The sequence below is a fragment of the Mugil cephalus genome, chromosome 8 (genome assembly GCF_022458985.1).
Source record: "Mugil cephalus isolate CIBA_MC_2020 chromosome 8, CIBA_Mcephalus_1.1, whole genome shotgun sequence".
Lineage (NCBI taxonomy): Eukaryota > Metazoa > Chordata > Actinopteri > Mugiliformes > Mugilidae > Mugil > Mugil cephalus.
Genome location: NC_061777.1, coordinates 9,169,307 through 9,183,924, shown reverse-complemented (window position 1 = coordinate 9,183,924; position 14,618 = coordinate 9,169,307). Strand labels below are relative to the sequence as shown.

The window sequence follows — 14,618 nt, the reverse complement described above, 5'->3', positions numbered from 1 at the left end:
ATACGTGAACATTTGAGAGTGGGTGGCGCACGAGAGACGGACAGACTCGCAGAGCACGTGGGCGTGAATTTCCAGGCACCAGCTCCTCCAGGCTGAACACATCCCTTAAAATAGCGCAGGCGAATTCGGAAGTCTCGAGAAAAAAAAAATATGGCTGGAGTGGCTTCCCCAATAACTCGACAAGTAACCAAGGAAAGCCGAGGAACGGGGAGCCTCTCTGTCGATATCCACCTCAAAGATGTCGAGGACTGTTTAATATACGACGGGCGCGGAGTCCCTATCCCGTTCAAGACCTTGTATCAGGACAGGAAATCCGTCATTGTTTTCGTGCGGGTAGGGAAAAACTATTTGATTTAACTTCTTCTGATTAATTGTAGGTTACCCCGCACGCATATGCATTCGTAAACTCGTTTAGAGTCTCGGGTAAAGTATTTTGAGCCTATGTAAGGTGGTGAAAGTCATCTCCAGGTGAGACACGTTGCGCGGATGCTCCCAACTTCCCCAAGAGCGGAGAGATCGTGTCTGTGATGTCTATTCGAAGACAGAGGGATCTGAGTTATAGGTGCAAGGCGTGATGTTTTTATGAGTAATCTTTAATAACTGTCTGTTAATGTTTTATATACTGTACGTCCTTGCAGAATTTCCTGTGCTACAGCTGTAAAGAGTATGTGGACGATTTGAGCAAAATACCCAGAGAGGCCCTGCAGGTGAGTCCTCGCGTGGAGGGAGTCCGAACAGAGCTGCACATTTTTTGTCATAATATAAATTTATGTTTAAAAGTGTGCTGAGACGACAAATCCTGTCTCTTCGGTGTGTCCAGGATGCTGACATTAGACTGGTTGTGATTGGTCAGTCTGCCCATCATCATATAGAGGTAATTTTTTTTTTCAATATAAATATCAATATAGGTAAATAACATTTCCATGCCCCATGTTCTGCTGGGTAACATTTGGACCTGGCATGTGTGTGAATGTTACTTAGACATACACCAGCAAATCCATAGCAATGACACCTAGGTGGCAGCAGCCATCCCCAGCAGGTTGCAGCCTAATGCAGAAACACACACAAAATTGGTTTAGAAACAACTCTGAAAGCATGAAAAACGGCACAAGGTGTTGACCTGGCCTCCAAATTCACTAGATCCTCAACCCACAGGACCCGGAGATCCCACTAGCAACATCCCAGACCTATGTCACAACTGTTTTGGAGACAAAAGGGAGACATACACAATATTAGGAAGTTGGTCATAATGTTATGCCTGATCGTTGTATATCATAGTGTTCTGTGCACTCTTTTCTGTCAGATCAGGAGAAATGGTTCACACTCGATTAGAGTTTTTATTGCTTATTAATGCACCTACCTGGATGTTAATAATAATTTGTGTTTTGTTTTGTTTTGTTTTTTATGCTCTGCTGAAACAGTATATTTTGATTCCTACTAGAAAATAAACCTGAAGCCTGTCCCTCCAACTCTCATCTAGCCATTCCGCAAGCTGACGGGGTATCCCTATGAAATATATGTGGACCCGGAGAGGTGCATCTACCAAAAGCTTGGAATGAAAAGAGGAGAGACGTTTAGTGAATCTGGTATGCAAAATGCTAGCGTAAGCTCACTGCAGAATGAGGCAGCTTGTTTTGTGATGGTAACTAATGAGAGTTTACATGTGTTTGTTTGTATTTGTGTACTCAGCGCAGCCTAGTCCTCACGTGAAGTCTGGTGTTGTCGTGGGCCAGTTGAAGAGTATATGGAGAGCCATGTCTAGTCCTGCATTTGACTTTCAGGGTGACCTACACCAGCAAGGTGGAGCCATCATCATAGGACCTGGTAAGCTGCCCCTTTACATTAGATATATTTCTTCTTTCATCCGTGTAAAAGTCATAATTTCACCATTTTTCTTGTCTGGTCTATGTCTTCCCTCTGCAGGCTCTCAAGTTCATTTTTCGCATTTCGACATGAACCGCTTGGACCACATGCCCATTAACTGGCTCCTTCAACTTGCCGGAGTTCAACAGACCCTGGACTTCAGCGATAAGCCAAAGATCATCCATGTGTAGCTACCTGCTCACCTGAAAGTGGGCTTCACCTTATGTCGAAAAAGTCTGAGATCAGTGTTGGAGATACTTTGCAATTAATAACAGCTGTTTTTTGCTGTATTAGGGCTCATATCATAAATCGATCTTCATTAAGATGCAAACCAGAGGGTGTGAACATGTTCATGAAGTTTGGAATTCTACTTCTCCGTGGGTTGGGTGGGGGTTAATTTGGTGCACGTGTCCATTTTTAGAGTAGCAAAACTCCCCCGAGTGTCTGCTTACATAGCCTTCTGCTACTGCCACAAATCTCATTCATCAGTGACTTCTTCCACTATGAAGTGTCTGGCATACTTTAGCAATCCCCTGCTCGTCCTGTGGGATACTACACGGTGTGCCTTGCCTTCCTCTGACGCGACTTTCACTGACCTTGCTTCCTTTATTCAGCAAGTTATGTATCTGTAATGCTGCTTTCCTATCTCTCAGCGAGCAGAAGTCTGTGTATTGATCTCCTGTGTTTTCTGTAAATGAGTAAACAGTCAGTGCAGTGCTTGTAGAGGTAGAGCATGATTCAATCTTTGCAGATTTACATGGATATGACTGACTATCAGCACGGTGTCAGACTTTACAAACCCACTGTATGTTTGATTTCATCGTGCGCCGACAAATTGCAAACATCAGTGACTAACGGTTGTGTCCCAGTATTTCTAAGTCTATTGTTTATTCTACCTGACAGCAAGGCCAGAATTTTGTGTGTGTCTGAAGTCAAAGGTTTATGTCGAGAGCTAATTCTTGACCTTGGAGACAGTGTCAGATGGGTAAACGTTTCCTCGCTATAGCATTTTCCAGAGCTTCCGATCCATAAGCAAACAAAGGTGAAACCTTGTAAAGAGCTGTCCTTGAAGTAGCAGGTCGACGCATGAGTTGTGCAAGAGGGGTGTGAATGCATTCATGTTTTTGATAATATTGTTTTCTGCTTTTTCTGTCATCGGTGTTATATTATTCTGTTTTATTGTACAGTTGTGTGCAGCTTATGCACTGTTTGTACTGCATAGCCCCATTACATAGTGTTTAATATATTGTAAATAAAGTTTTTATTATTGTTTCTATCTTGTCCTATGTTCTGTAACGCAAGGTCACAAGTGTGGTTGTATCCAAATGGCAACTGTTCAGCACCTTTGCCTACAGGCCAGTCTATCCAGCTGCAGCGACTGAACAGTGAAGGGTGGGCACTGGACATCTAATCCTGATACGTCACTTGCAGGGGATTCAGAAAGCAGAAACCTGCCCCTGCTCACAGACGTCACCACCAACACCACCACCACCACCACTGAAGAGAGGCTGGAGCAGGCGACTGTACCTCGGCTGACACATATAGCCCTGCACACGCCGATCACCGGGGGAAAGACATGCCATATTGACAAACGGGAACGAGCCGCCGCACCGCGAAGGAGCGCGGAGGTCTGTGGCTGCAGCTCTTCAGGAATGTCCGCTGTGCAGCCCTGAAGGGAAAATGAAGCGCAAGAGCGAGAGGAGACGATCCGAGTCGAGGAAAAAGCGCTGTGCAGCTCCCAGCAGCTCGGAGGCGGAGCCAAACTCTGATGTTTCCATTGAGATAACAGGTAAGAGTAGAGGGTCCGCGGTCTGAACCCCGTCAACTTTCAGCCCAGTTGGCACATAATGTGGAGACGCGCGCCGCCAACCGCGCACGCACACGTATGCCTTTTTAAATGACCAGGGGCGTGTGGAAGTCTTTGATTTGTTCAGCTTTTTGTCCCACTATGGCGACACCGCCTGTCCCTTTATCGCAAATGCACTTGGTTTGCGTCAAAAATGCATACTGCAGTTGTTTTGCACTATAGTATACTTAGTGCTTATTTAAATTGAAGGAAATTCACAAGAACGTATGCCTGGCTGCACCACTGTTATTTTTTATGATTTATATATGTCTATTGAATAATTGTGTGACGCATCAGTGTCATAAATGTCATGTCCAAACCACTGTCAGTGCGATGTGATGTTGACTTTTGCATATTTGTTGTCGTTTCCTGGATTCTTTGTAACATCGATGAGGCTCAAGTATGATAGAGGGGAGGATCGTCGAAGTGGAAATTACAAATCTGATTGGCTGACGGATCGTCCTAGCAACCGCTTGGGCAAAGATCCCGGGGCCTATCAAGTGGCTCAAGTCGAGAACTTTAAACTGAAATGGGCGGGGCAGAGCGTGACTGACAGGCGGTTCCTCCAATTGCGTAGCGCGATGAGTCTCTCTCGGCCAATGGCGCGGCCGCGGAGCACCTCGGGGGAGGAGCCAAGCGGGGATCATTTTTTAGCAGAGTGCGCACTTGCACACGAAACCCTCCTTTCCCTACCCACTCGGCTGGTGACTTTCCGCTCTTTGAAAAGAAAAGTCAAGCTCAAGAAGTGTTCTGTTATTATTGTTTTTCTTTCCTCACAGCGCTATGTTTTTAAGGTAACCGCTTTTAACTCGTCTTTTAAACCTCCAGCCGCATTCGCGCACTTTGTTTTTCCTCCTTGGCATGTGCAAATCCTCGTGAAGAAATCTCGCGTCGCACGTTTCTTTGCAAAAAAAAAAAAAAAAAGAAGAAGAAGAAAAATCATGTTTAAAAGTGTTAGCAAGACGGCCGCGGACGATGTGTCGCAAAGGTGTATTGAGTTCATCAAAGGTGAGTTTGCAGGAAATACTTAAAATGAGCATTTGTTGACGAAAAAGAGGAGGGGTTTGGTTTGTGTGGGAATGGGAGCCGAGGGTACAAATTGAAGTAACTGCTTCTTTATTTTGTTCCCCTTTCCGCCCCTCCTCCCCATGTCTCTTTCCTCCCAGATCAACTCTATTTTGCCATACTTCAGCAAAAGATCAAGAGCACGACCGAGCGACACTGTTTCTGCATAGACGAGGAGCTGGCCTATGAGAAGTGAGTTGGTTTTTTGAACTTTGCCCTCTTGCCCTTCCACGCATTCCAAGTGCAATAAAATACTATTTAAATTACCCTACACTGTCCACACCTTAAGGTATCATTGCATCGTGCATTTCCTATGCACAAGTAGTTTTTTTATTTTTTTTATTTTAATGTGTCTAGGCTAATTTTAGCTTTCCCTGCAGGAGTTCAGTTCCTCAATAATCTTGTGGTGCAGTGCTTTATGTGGAATGGATTTTATTTCTCCTACAAGAAGGAAGTTGCTTCCTGATTGATAATTTAAACGAACAAAGGCACTTTTTCCACACTTGCATTAGCAGTTTTAGAGCCTGCAGGAGTCCAGGGTTGTTTCAGTGGGTTGCTATTGAACAGGCCACAGGAGAGGACAACATTGACCTTTTTTGTGCCAGTGGTACAAAAAACATCTTTGCATCCTTTTTTTTTTTTTTTTTTTGTCCTGTTCCGATTGACCCACTCTGGCACAAGCTGTTTCCAAATATAGTCTTTACCCTGTCAGTGATTTCACTGTGTCGGTAGGTAGCCGATTCTATCTAGTGAAAGTTCCCCAGAGACATAGCTGGTTGCATAAATAGCCACTCTGACACACTCATTTTTTCTTTTCTTTTCTTTTTTTTTCTCCTTTCTTTGTTTCTCCCTCTCTCAGCTTCTATGCGGACTTTGGTCCCCTTAACCTGGCCATGTTTTATCGCTTCTGTTGCAAGCTGACGAAGAAGCTCAAGGTAAAGTGAACCGTCTCTCCTAATTACACTTCCTGGAAGGGAGAATGGGGGAGAAAATGTCAGGTCAATATCTATTTATACCAGCGGTAGACGGGAAAAGTAAAATTTGTTTGTTTGTTTGCAAGCAAGTTGACTGTTTTGCTGCTTAATTTATGCCCCTTCTCTTCTTTGTCGGGGCAGTTTGTATGTTGCCTGATCTCTAGAGCCCCATGGGTATTGATTTGGGCAGCCAATGAATGTACACGCAGATGTTAATTGTCCTATATGGTGATAATTTAGCCTCGACCTTAGCTTAGTGTTCACTCCTCCACCTATGTGCATTTTTGCAATAACGCCAGTCTAGCTTACATAATCTCTGGAAGGCATCCCTAAGAGAAACTTTTGTTTATTTTATTTGGGAAGTTACATTTTCATTTAGCAATGTCGGCTGTCTCATCACTGCAGCTTTTCAAATTAAGAAAACACTCATAAAACTGTAGTAATCACATACAAATTCACACTGTTCTTAATGTTTTTGCACAGTCCATTACACTCTCGAGGAAGAAGATCATATTCTATACCTGTGGCGATCAGAAGAAACAAGCCAATGCTGCCTATTTAATAGGCTCATATGCAGTAAGTAGCTTGTGTCTTACGTACAGCTTGTGGACTGATTGTTGGAATGAAATTGAAACTGCCTGTAATACGAGATGAGCTGATTGGATGCTTCTGCTTCTTTCTTTTTTGTTGTATTTTTGTAAAGGTCATGCATCTAAATATGACGCCAGAGGACGCCTACAGTCTGCTGGTGTCAAGGAATTCAACATATATACCATTCAGGTAACAGTCCGCCAACACAGTCTGTGCAGCATTTTATTTTGGCACAGACGAACTGTGCCAGCTGCTGTGAAGCGTTACTGATTTCTGATGAAGTCAGATGCATGCTGGTAAATGCATCTTACTGATTTCTGATGAAGTAGAATGTAGCCTCAGTTGGTGGCATTTTCTTTACTGGTTTTGTTTAACGTTCTTGGAGGAAACTGTTACAAAATCCAGCGTTGTTGCTGTTTTCAGAGGAGTTAAGGATACATCCAGAGTACACATTGCACATAAAGACCGTGAATTTGTTTTTGTTTTACAGAGATGCTTCGTTTGGAACCTGCATGTACAATCTGAACATCCTCGACTGCCTCCGCGGCGTTCACAAAGTATGCCTTTTAAATGCCTGATTTATTTTTCTGTCTTGTCTTGCCGGGCTCCTAATGACATTATTTCCCTTTCAACCGTCCGTTAGGCCCTGCAGTACGGCTGGCTCGACTTCTCCAACTTCGATGTGGAGGAGTACGAGCACTACGAGAGAGCGGAAAACGGAGACTTAAACTGGATCATTCCAGGAAAGTTCCTTGCATTCAGCGGGCCTCATCCGAAGAGCAAAATCGAGAATGGTAAGCGAAGTACATTAAAGGAGTTGGCTGTACCTCATTTTAACAACGCCCCCCGAACTCACCAGACTGGTTTCCTGTTGCTTAAGGGTACCCTCTGCATGCTCCTGAGGCCTACATCCCATACTTCAGGAAACACAACATCACCACCGTCGTCAGACTCAACAAGAAGATGTATGACGCTCGGCGGTTTACGGACTCCGGCTTTGAACATCATGACCTGTTCTTCGTGGACGGGAGTACGCCGAATGACTCCATTGTCAGGAAGTTCCTCAACATCTGTGAGAATGCGGAAGGGGCCATCGCTGTCCACTGCAAAGGTGAGATATCCCCAAGCTTGTGACTGTATAGGCTCCGATTAGTATACTGTTAAATGCATATGCTAATCTCCTGTTACTTTGGTTTGGTTTTAGCTGGTCTGGGGAGGACGGGTACTCTGATTGGCTGCTACATGATGAAGCATTACCGGCTCACTGCAGCAGAGGCTATTGCATGGATACGGATCTGCCGACCAGGGTCCATCATCGGTCCTCAGCAGAACTTTGTCGAAGAGTAGGTGTTGGCTGAAGCAGGATTTTTAAAATGTCACAGATTTCACTGTCCTGTTAAAAGATCTCAAATTAAACAAGCGCCAACTACAGTTATGTTCTGCAGGCTGTCACAGATATGTCTAAGCAGGTCTGTGTGGGCGTGGTTTGATCAGGTTTGACTGTATTGTTGAATATTAAACCAAACTTGATAGTGAGTTTACTTTGTGGTTTGCTCAAATTTCAGGAAGCAGAATAGTCTGTGGGCAGAGGGAGATGTTTTCCGGGAGAAGATGCTAAACGAACGGGAGAACGGAAAGACGGCTGTGACCAGGATCCTGTCTGGAGTGGATGACATAACCATCAACGGGAGCAACAAAAACAGGGCATCCAAGAAAGAAGACATGGATCTGGTGGGTTTGAAGTGGCCCGCCAAGTCGCACCCCGAGGAAACGAGCGCTTTGTGTTCACTGCTGTTTCCCCATTTCACAGTACAATGATGAAGAGGAGAGAAACGGCCTCACGCAGGGTGATAAACTACGCGCTCTGAAGAGCAAGAGGCAGGCCCGATCGTCTTCAGGCTCATTATCGTAAGTATCCAGGGGGTCTGCAAGCCCCATCATGCATCACACCACTGTGTTGTACAGCTGTCAGACGAGTGGGTTCCTCTTCTCGTGAGCCGCTCGGATCATTACACATGTACGGAGGCGTTTTTCAAATAATAAGTAACAAATAACCAGGGTCCGCATTGTATATTTTTGTTAAGTTTCTCATTTCATTCTGTGAGCCCCCTCTTGGTGTGTATCCTTAATAGTCAGACAGGACTAACCTGTTAGAGCTGCTAACCTTTATCCACATCATCGAATTTATCCTAATTTTATTAATATATGAAATAAGGAGCGAGGGAATATGCATCTATTTTTCTTTTGGTTATTTGAATGAAATGCCACCTTCAGATGTAGGTGTGTGATACAGTCATCTGCTGCTGAGTCAATGTTTGGGCTGGATTTAGTTATTTGAAATAAAGAAGAAAACTTTTGAGGGCTGCATGTAGAAAGGCACAGCGGCATGTTTCAGCTATAATGTTTGAGGTTGTTTTCCTGCAGGATTGATCATCAGCGTCTTTTCATCTTAAAAATGAATCTGAGATCAAGGGGAAAACATTCCTGAACCAAATCCGTTCTCATGTCACAGCATCCAAGTTGAGGGAATTTGGCTTTTTGGCGTTTAGTTGGTGGGAAACGTTTCTTGCGTTGCAGTAGGGAATTCAAGCAGCTAGAGTGTTGACACAGCTCAGGACTTTGAACGAAGGCAAGAGGTCGCACCCTGAATCTCGAGTGATCTCAAGCCACGGGGCAGCGAAGGCGAAGACGTTCGGTGGCTGGGAACGATGCTGCACACCTGATGTGAGAGTATATAATTCAGTGGTTAAACTTAGATGTGTGTGAACTTGACAGTTGTTAATGATTCTCAGATTGGCTGATCTTGGAAATGTCAAAACGTATGAGAAACATTCTTCAGACAAAACTACAATTAAATGTGGTTGCCAGCAAAAAAAAAAAAAATACTGTGACCCGTTGACATAATTTTGTTTCCGTTTTGTGTGTGCGATACAGCAGGCTCTATGGAAGCTGCTAAAATGCTAATGCTAACACTCTACCAATCAGGAAGAATGTCAAGTATTTTTATTTGCTTCCACGTTTCTCTTCCTAAAGTCCTCCTCTTATGAGTCAATCAAGCTCTGGTAGCGTGTCAGCATGGCTCAGGATGGTTGACCGGCCTCCGCCAATGTACCCATGCGGCTTTGGCTTGTTTCTGTTGTCCCATGTCAGGCAGGTGGTAGCGTTCTGCTGCAGCCTCATGGGCACGGTGTGGCCGATGTGTTGCCTGCCGTTCAAAAGATAGAAGCAGAAAGAGAAAGAGGCAAAGAGAGAGTGGGGGAGAGGAAAAGCAGAGAGAGGAAGTGAGGTTTTGTATGATGGAGGTAAGTGCACGTCACTTCCTTTTTTAGCTGACATCCTCTTCCTGTAGAGACGGTTGCTATGCCAGTGAATGGTATGGCTGACTTGAAGTTGTTCTTTTTCCCTTTTTCTTTTTTTTAATTTTTATTTTCTTTGGATGACTATGGTGTGAAGTGGATATGCACTTAGTGGATGCATTACATTTACACGCCTTTCATTGTCTGCCTCATAGACACACTGAGCTGTGCTGCTTTGATATCGGGGCGTACCCCAGATATCCTCTGAGTGAAGATAAACCTCTCGAGCTGAAACCCACTGTACCGGTTAACAACAGCACCAATTATTCAACTAATCGCAGCTTTTTGATCAGAGCTGGATTAGTTGAATTAAATATTTTAGTGCTTGGCTTACACTACTGACTTTGCACTTCTCAAGGAAAAATGTGCTAGTAGGGGAAACCGTGGCCTCATTCTCCTCTGCACTGAGCATGTCTTTGATAAAGCAGCTAACAACCACTTTAGCTATAGGTGATTTTTATTATTTATTAGTAGGTCTTTGGTATCAAATTGATCTGTGACTGAGGTGTTCTACGAGTTTAATTTGCAGCTTTGGGATATATTGTTGTTCATTCTGATTTAAAGGATTACAAAACATCACGTGTGACATTCTAGGTAGTTACGAGACGAAAAGGGGGTTTTTAATCAGGAGGGAGTCGAGGCAGGAGAAAGATTCGCTTGCACTTCAGGCCGTATGCTCTATCGGTGTGTGCGTTTCTACACAAACGTCTTATATCCAGCTGAACTTCACCATCTGGCTCCGCTGTTTATTTTATTATGCAACACTGGAGTGCATGTCGAGTCCTAGGGGTGATTAGGGAAAAAAACAGTTATCAAAACTTTTCTCCATCCTCTCTGGCTTTTCATGCATGGCAACAGGCATGAAAGCCCCTGGACATGCACGCCTGCACATGCCTCTGTTCAATCTGTGTTTTTGTGTCTAACATATAATTATTGTTGGGCCGGGATCATTGTCAATTGCCCGTTGTTGTTTTTTTCCATGGCTTTTGTGACTGGATCAGTGTACATTTATCATCTGAGCTTTGTGCGCTCCGTCAGGTCCTTCTGAAGCAGAATCTGACAATAGATAATTCATTCAGAACTAACGATTACATAATTTTTTATTTATTTTTTGCTGACTCTAAATAGCCGGCCCTGCATCATACTAACATCTCAGCATAAATTTCTGTATCATAGATGTTTCAAATTCTGCTACATCTCTCTACATTGAGCACGAGGCAGATTGCTGACGCATCAGATCACGTAAAGAATTAAAAACTTGACGTCTGTCACTGCTCGATACAAGGCTCTATGAAAGGTGTTTCATCTAATCCAGTCCCGGTGGAAAAGCAGAACATCAGAGGCTTTGTGTCCCGCCCAGACGTCTCTTGTCTCTCCTTCCTTTATATCCCTTTTTTTTTTTTTTTTTTTTTTGTTCCGTTTGCTCTTGTTGTTGGATTTGTCCTCCTTTCAGATGGCTGGTAGCCATGCTGCTCTCCTCCCTGTGTAGCCTTGCCCTGTGGTGGATTGTGTATGGCTTCCCTTCTTCCATCCTGCATTTCTGTATAGACGGGTTAGGATTTCTATGAGTTCTGCCGCCCGTCAGCCCCCCCAAAACCCGCCCTGCCCCCCCCTCCTGGAGCTCTAACTGAGAATGCTGTAAGTGAGACCCTGGTCTCTTTTCAATTCCCCAATTCCCAATCAGAAATCTGTTCAAAATCATCCTCCTGTCACTTTGTTCTTTCTGTAAATGCAGTAAACATAAAGCTGATGAGCAGAGCCCTTTTATTTTTTTATTTTTTTTCTTTAAAGATCTTAAACATCAGAGGCTCCTGCCATGTCCTTCTCATCGTTTTCTATACATAATTATTTTGTGTCATTCCCATCATTTTTTTTTTCAAACATCACGCTTCACACTACTGATTACTGTGTGGACTGGAGTGCCAGAATGTAACCTTGGCAGACAGTTAAGCCATCTTGATCAAAACTGGAAAATAAAAGTCCCTTGAAGTTGCTTAGCACCACCACGTGGCTTCTTCTGGTACTTGGCTTTTTACTAATCCTACCTGGCTGTTGAATGCTATAAAGATCTGTACACTAAAACTAAAGCTATTAATATATTGGAAAAAATCCTCTTGCCCATCTTCATGCAACCTTTTCCTCTTCTGCCTCCAGTCTTGTCGTGTGTGTCAGTGGCAAACTTTCAGATTTGCGTTACCGACACGTTGCTTTGTTTTCACAGGCAAGAGGAGAATAAGATACACACCCGGTCGTCATCTCAGTCCCTGAGGTAACGTGCGCAGCGCTGCAGCTCTACGCGCAGACATAAAACATGCCCCGGCTAATGAATGACATTCGCTTCCTCTGCAGCAGGGTCATCTTGCAGGCCAGCGTTCAGGGCTGCAAGACCGGCGTCAGCCCTTTGGCTCTGTCTGACCACTCGGACGGCAGGAAGAGGACCAGGACCTCACTGCCGGCCAACGGCGTAAGAGGAAGGTCAGTAGCCAGATTTTAAAAGAATAGGAGAGAAAACCAAAAGGGTAAAATGTTACACACCCGGACAGACGTCACAAGCTCTTGTTTTATTGTTGAAAGCTTAGTAAGAAGCTTGAATGTACGTAATATTTGCTGCATAATTGAGAGCGGGGTCGTGTGGATACATTGATGACAACATGCGTTTTGATGTGTTTATGTGGCATTGACACACACACACACACACACACAGCTGAAAAGCAACCAAGAGGCTATAGCCATTCATGGAGTAAATTAACAGCTTCCCCTTCTCTCTGCCAGCTCCCTGTGCCACACCAGACTGGTCAGGTCCCTAGGCAACTTGCACGTCGCCGCTGGCGACAGAGACCCAATGTGTTGTGAGCCGTGTGGCAGCCATAGAGACACGGCCAGTGTCACACCCAACACAGGCACTCTCATCAACTTAAACATGGCACAGGTCCACCTGCAGGCAAGCTCCCTCAGACACACTCAGAAAGCCATGTTGGAGACTTGGGCTGCATTTGCACACAAAATCTTTTGGTTAGGGCCTTTTTTTTTTTTTTTTTTTTTTAAAGATCTCTGCTGTGCTACCCGAACTGGAAAGAGCTAAAATTGAAAAAACAAACTCTTTCTGATTTTGGCAGCCTTTGGTTGATCTGTAGAGCAAAAAAGGGAAAATTGGATCCTCGGTGCTTGTGTAAATCCAGCCAAACCCCAGAGGCTCATCACACACTCTCTCTTTCTCCTTTTAACGTTCAAGATGGTGGTTCTGGCATAGACACTTAATGTGCTTAGGCTGGGCTGCATCAGCAACTTAATAAAACACAACTGGTTTGTCCACAATTTCTTTTCAGACGGTCGACATTTTTTTTTTTTTTTTCCCTTGACTAAACATTTGGTTTAGATCTCAGAGCTGTATCAGCTGAGGTCTGAAATCCTTCTCTTTAATAAACAACTGCTTTCATACAATAAATTACTTTTCAAATCAGGACAACCCAATAAAATGTTTATCTACTATAAAATCTTAACCATATTGGTTTAACCCTGATGCGTAGTCAGTTGTATTAATTTGATTTTATTTCAATCAGGTTATCTTTATTGTCTGCCATAAAAAAAAATAATTCAGTGCTGATGGTGCAGCCCAGCCTACGCTCTTTAGTCAGATGTTGTACTAACATGAAGTATAGCCTGACTAACGTAGTAAATGTACCACTGTCAGGATGCCATTAAACTCCGCTGCTTCCTCCAGTATCTTTTCCTTGCATGTTCTCTTAAGAACAGTGTATATTTCAGACTGTGACTGGCTATAGCTTCTCTGGACTCTGCTGCTCACCATGTGATCTGCCTTTTCGGTCCGTTGCCACCGCTCTAAAGCGTCTGCATCTTTTACCGGTGCTAATCTGCAATATTCACCTCCCTTCCCTTTCACATTTCTGTCATGCAACAGGCGCACAGTCTCCAGAAGGCGTAAAGCTCGCAGCTCTTTGCAATCTGTTAGACTTTCCAGGCTATGGTATCTGTCTCTATTTTTCTTTCTTACATTTACTGTTTACTAAATGGAGTAAAGAGCAGACAATAATTTCCGTTAATGCTTTTATTTCTTTTTTCAGTCACTCCATACCCAAAGCTAGAGCTCCTCTGCTTCGGTGAGCCTGTGGATCTGGAAACTGAGGATATCCCACTTCAATACAGCTTGTACTCGTCTTTCAGTAGTCTTTAAGTTTTGAGGGAGGTTAGAACAAACTTTAGCCAATGTGACGTGGCACAGAAATAATTAGATTTGATTACAAGTTATTTTACCCGCAAGGCACTTTGGTTTTTATATATTTTTTAAATATCTGCATCATGTAACAGTTTTATTCATTGCCTGGTTGTTCCTACTTATCGAAGCATGCAGTAGCAAGCATCAGACCGGCATGTGAATGTCAGAATCAAAGAAACTCCCTCCGATTGAGCACTGTGCAGCAAATATTCTGGTTTGTAAGATGAAAGGATTCACGGCTAGATTTGTTGATGGGCCTGGAAAGAAGTTTGGAATATAAACCTGCTCTTGGCCTCTGCTCTCTGAAAGGCACGAGGGCAGGTTTTTCCTGGAATGTAGTCGAATGAGTCTATGGGGAAGAATCCTTCACAACATATAGTACCGTGCACATGTATCCCTCCACTCTCGGTGTCTGGCTTCTCATTTACTGTATTTGTCATGCTTTCAGCTCCTGTATTTCAAGATTGTAAATATAACATTTGATATACTCAGTTTGTATTTTGTAAATATTTTGTACTCCGTTAGAATCATTCTATGGTCCTAATGGGGCCTCGTGTTCATAATCCTCTAAAGACATTTGCTTGACGCATATCTTTTTAAATAAATGTACTCCCCGATAAGCGAGTCCTTGTCCTGTGTTCTTATGATGCCCTTAATGCAGACATCCAAATGATTGGTTTCATTTGTAA

The 14,618-nt window shown here is 43.7% G+C and overlaps 2 protein-coding genes across 13 annotated transcripts; both read left to right on the top strand.

Moving 5' to 3' along the window:
* The first annotated feature begins 57 nt into the window (after positions 1–57).
* On the top strand, positions 58–3,135 carry prxl2c (peroxiredoxin like 2C). The gene is made up of 6 exons (XM_047591488.1): positions 58–333; positions 639–707; positions 821–874; positions 1,481–1,586; positions 1,690–1,824; positions 1,924–3,135. The coding sequence occupies exons 1-6, from the start codon at positions 151–153 to the stop codon at positions 2,052–2,054; spliced, it is 678 nt and encodes a 225-aa protein (XP_047447444.1). The 5' UTR covers positions 58–150; the 3' UTR covers positions 2,055–3,135.
* A 196-nt stretch (positions 3,136–3,331) lies between these two features.
* Positions 3,332–14,553, top strand: cdc14b (cell division cycle 14B). Of its 12 annotated transcripts, none has more exons than XM_047591484.1 (16): positions 3,332–3,652; positions 4,876–4,966; positions 5,634–5,709; positions 6,232–6,324; positions 6,452–6,528; positions 6,830–6,896; positions 6,983–7,133; positions 7,220–7,450; positions 7,544–7,682; positions 7,905–8,070; positions 8,150–8,247; positions 11,917–11,964; positions 12,048–12,170; positions 12,468–12,636; positions 13,615–13,680; positions 13,778–14,553. In XM_047591484.1, exons 1-15 carry the CDS (start codon positions 3,544–3,546, stop codon positions 13,636–13,638), a joined length of 1,662 nt encoding a protein of 553 aa, XP_047447440.1. In that variant the 5' UTR covers positions 3,332–3,543; the 3' UTR covers positions 13,639–13,680; positions 13,778–14,553. The 12 variants fall into 12 exon arrangements, 10 of the variants coding, with proteins under 10 accessions (XP_047447440.1, XP_047447439.1, XP_047447431.1 ...); XM_047591483.1 differs by having other exon boundaries at positions 3,333–3,652; positions 12,045–12,170; XM_047591475.1 differs by lacking the exon at positions 3,332–3,652 and adding an exon at positions 4,227–4,717.
* The last annotated feature ends 65 nt before the right edge of the window (positions 14,554–14,618 follow it).

Excerpts from the sequence above, each read along its gene's own strand:
- prxl2c (XM_047591488.1), top strand. The coding sequence starts at position 151 with ATGGCTGGAGTGGCTTCCCCAATAACTCGACAAGTAACCAAGGAAAGC. Across the intron at positions 708-820 it reads TACCCAGAGAGGCCCTGCAG|GATGCTGACATTAGACTGGT; the intron begins GTGAGTCCTCGC and ends CGGTGTGTCCAG. Across the intron at positions 1,587-1,689 it reads AGAGACGTTTAGTGAATCTG|CGCAGCCTAGTCCTCACGTG; the intron begins GTATGCAAAATG and ends TTGTGTACTCAG.
- cdc14b (XM_047591474.1), top strand. The coding sequence starts at position 4,291 with ATGAGTCTCTCTCGGCCAATGGCGCGGCCGCGGAGCACCTCGGGGGAG. Across the intron at positions 4,718-4,875 it reads GTGTATTGAGTTCATCAAAG|ATCAACTCTATTTTGCCATA; the intron begins GTGAGTTTGCAG and ends CTTTCCTCCCAG. Across the intron at positions 12,171-12,467 it reads GCCAACGGCGTAAGAGGAAG|CTCCCTGTGCCACACCAGAC; the intron begins GTCAGTAGCCAG and ends TCTCTCTGCCAG.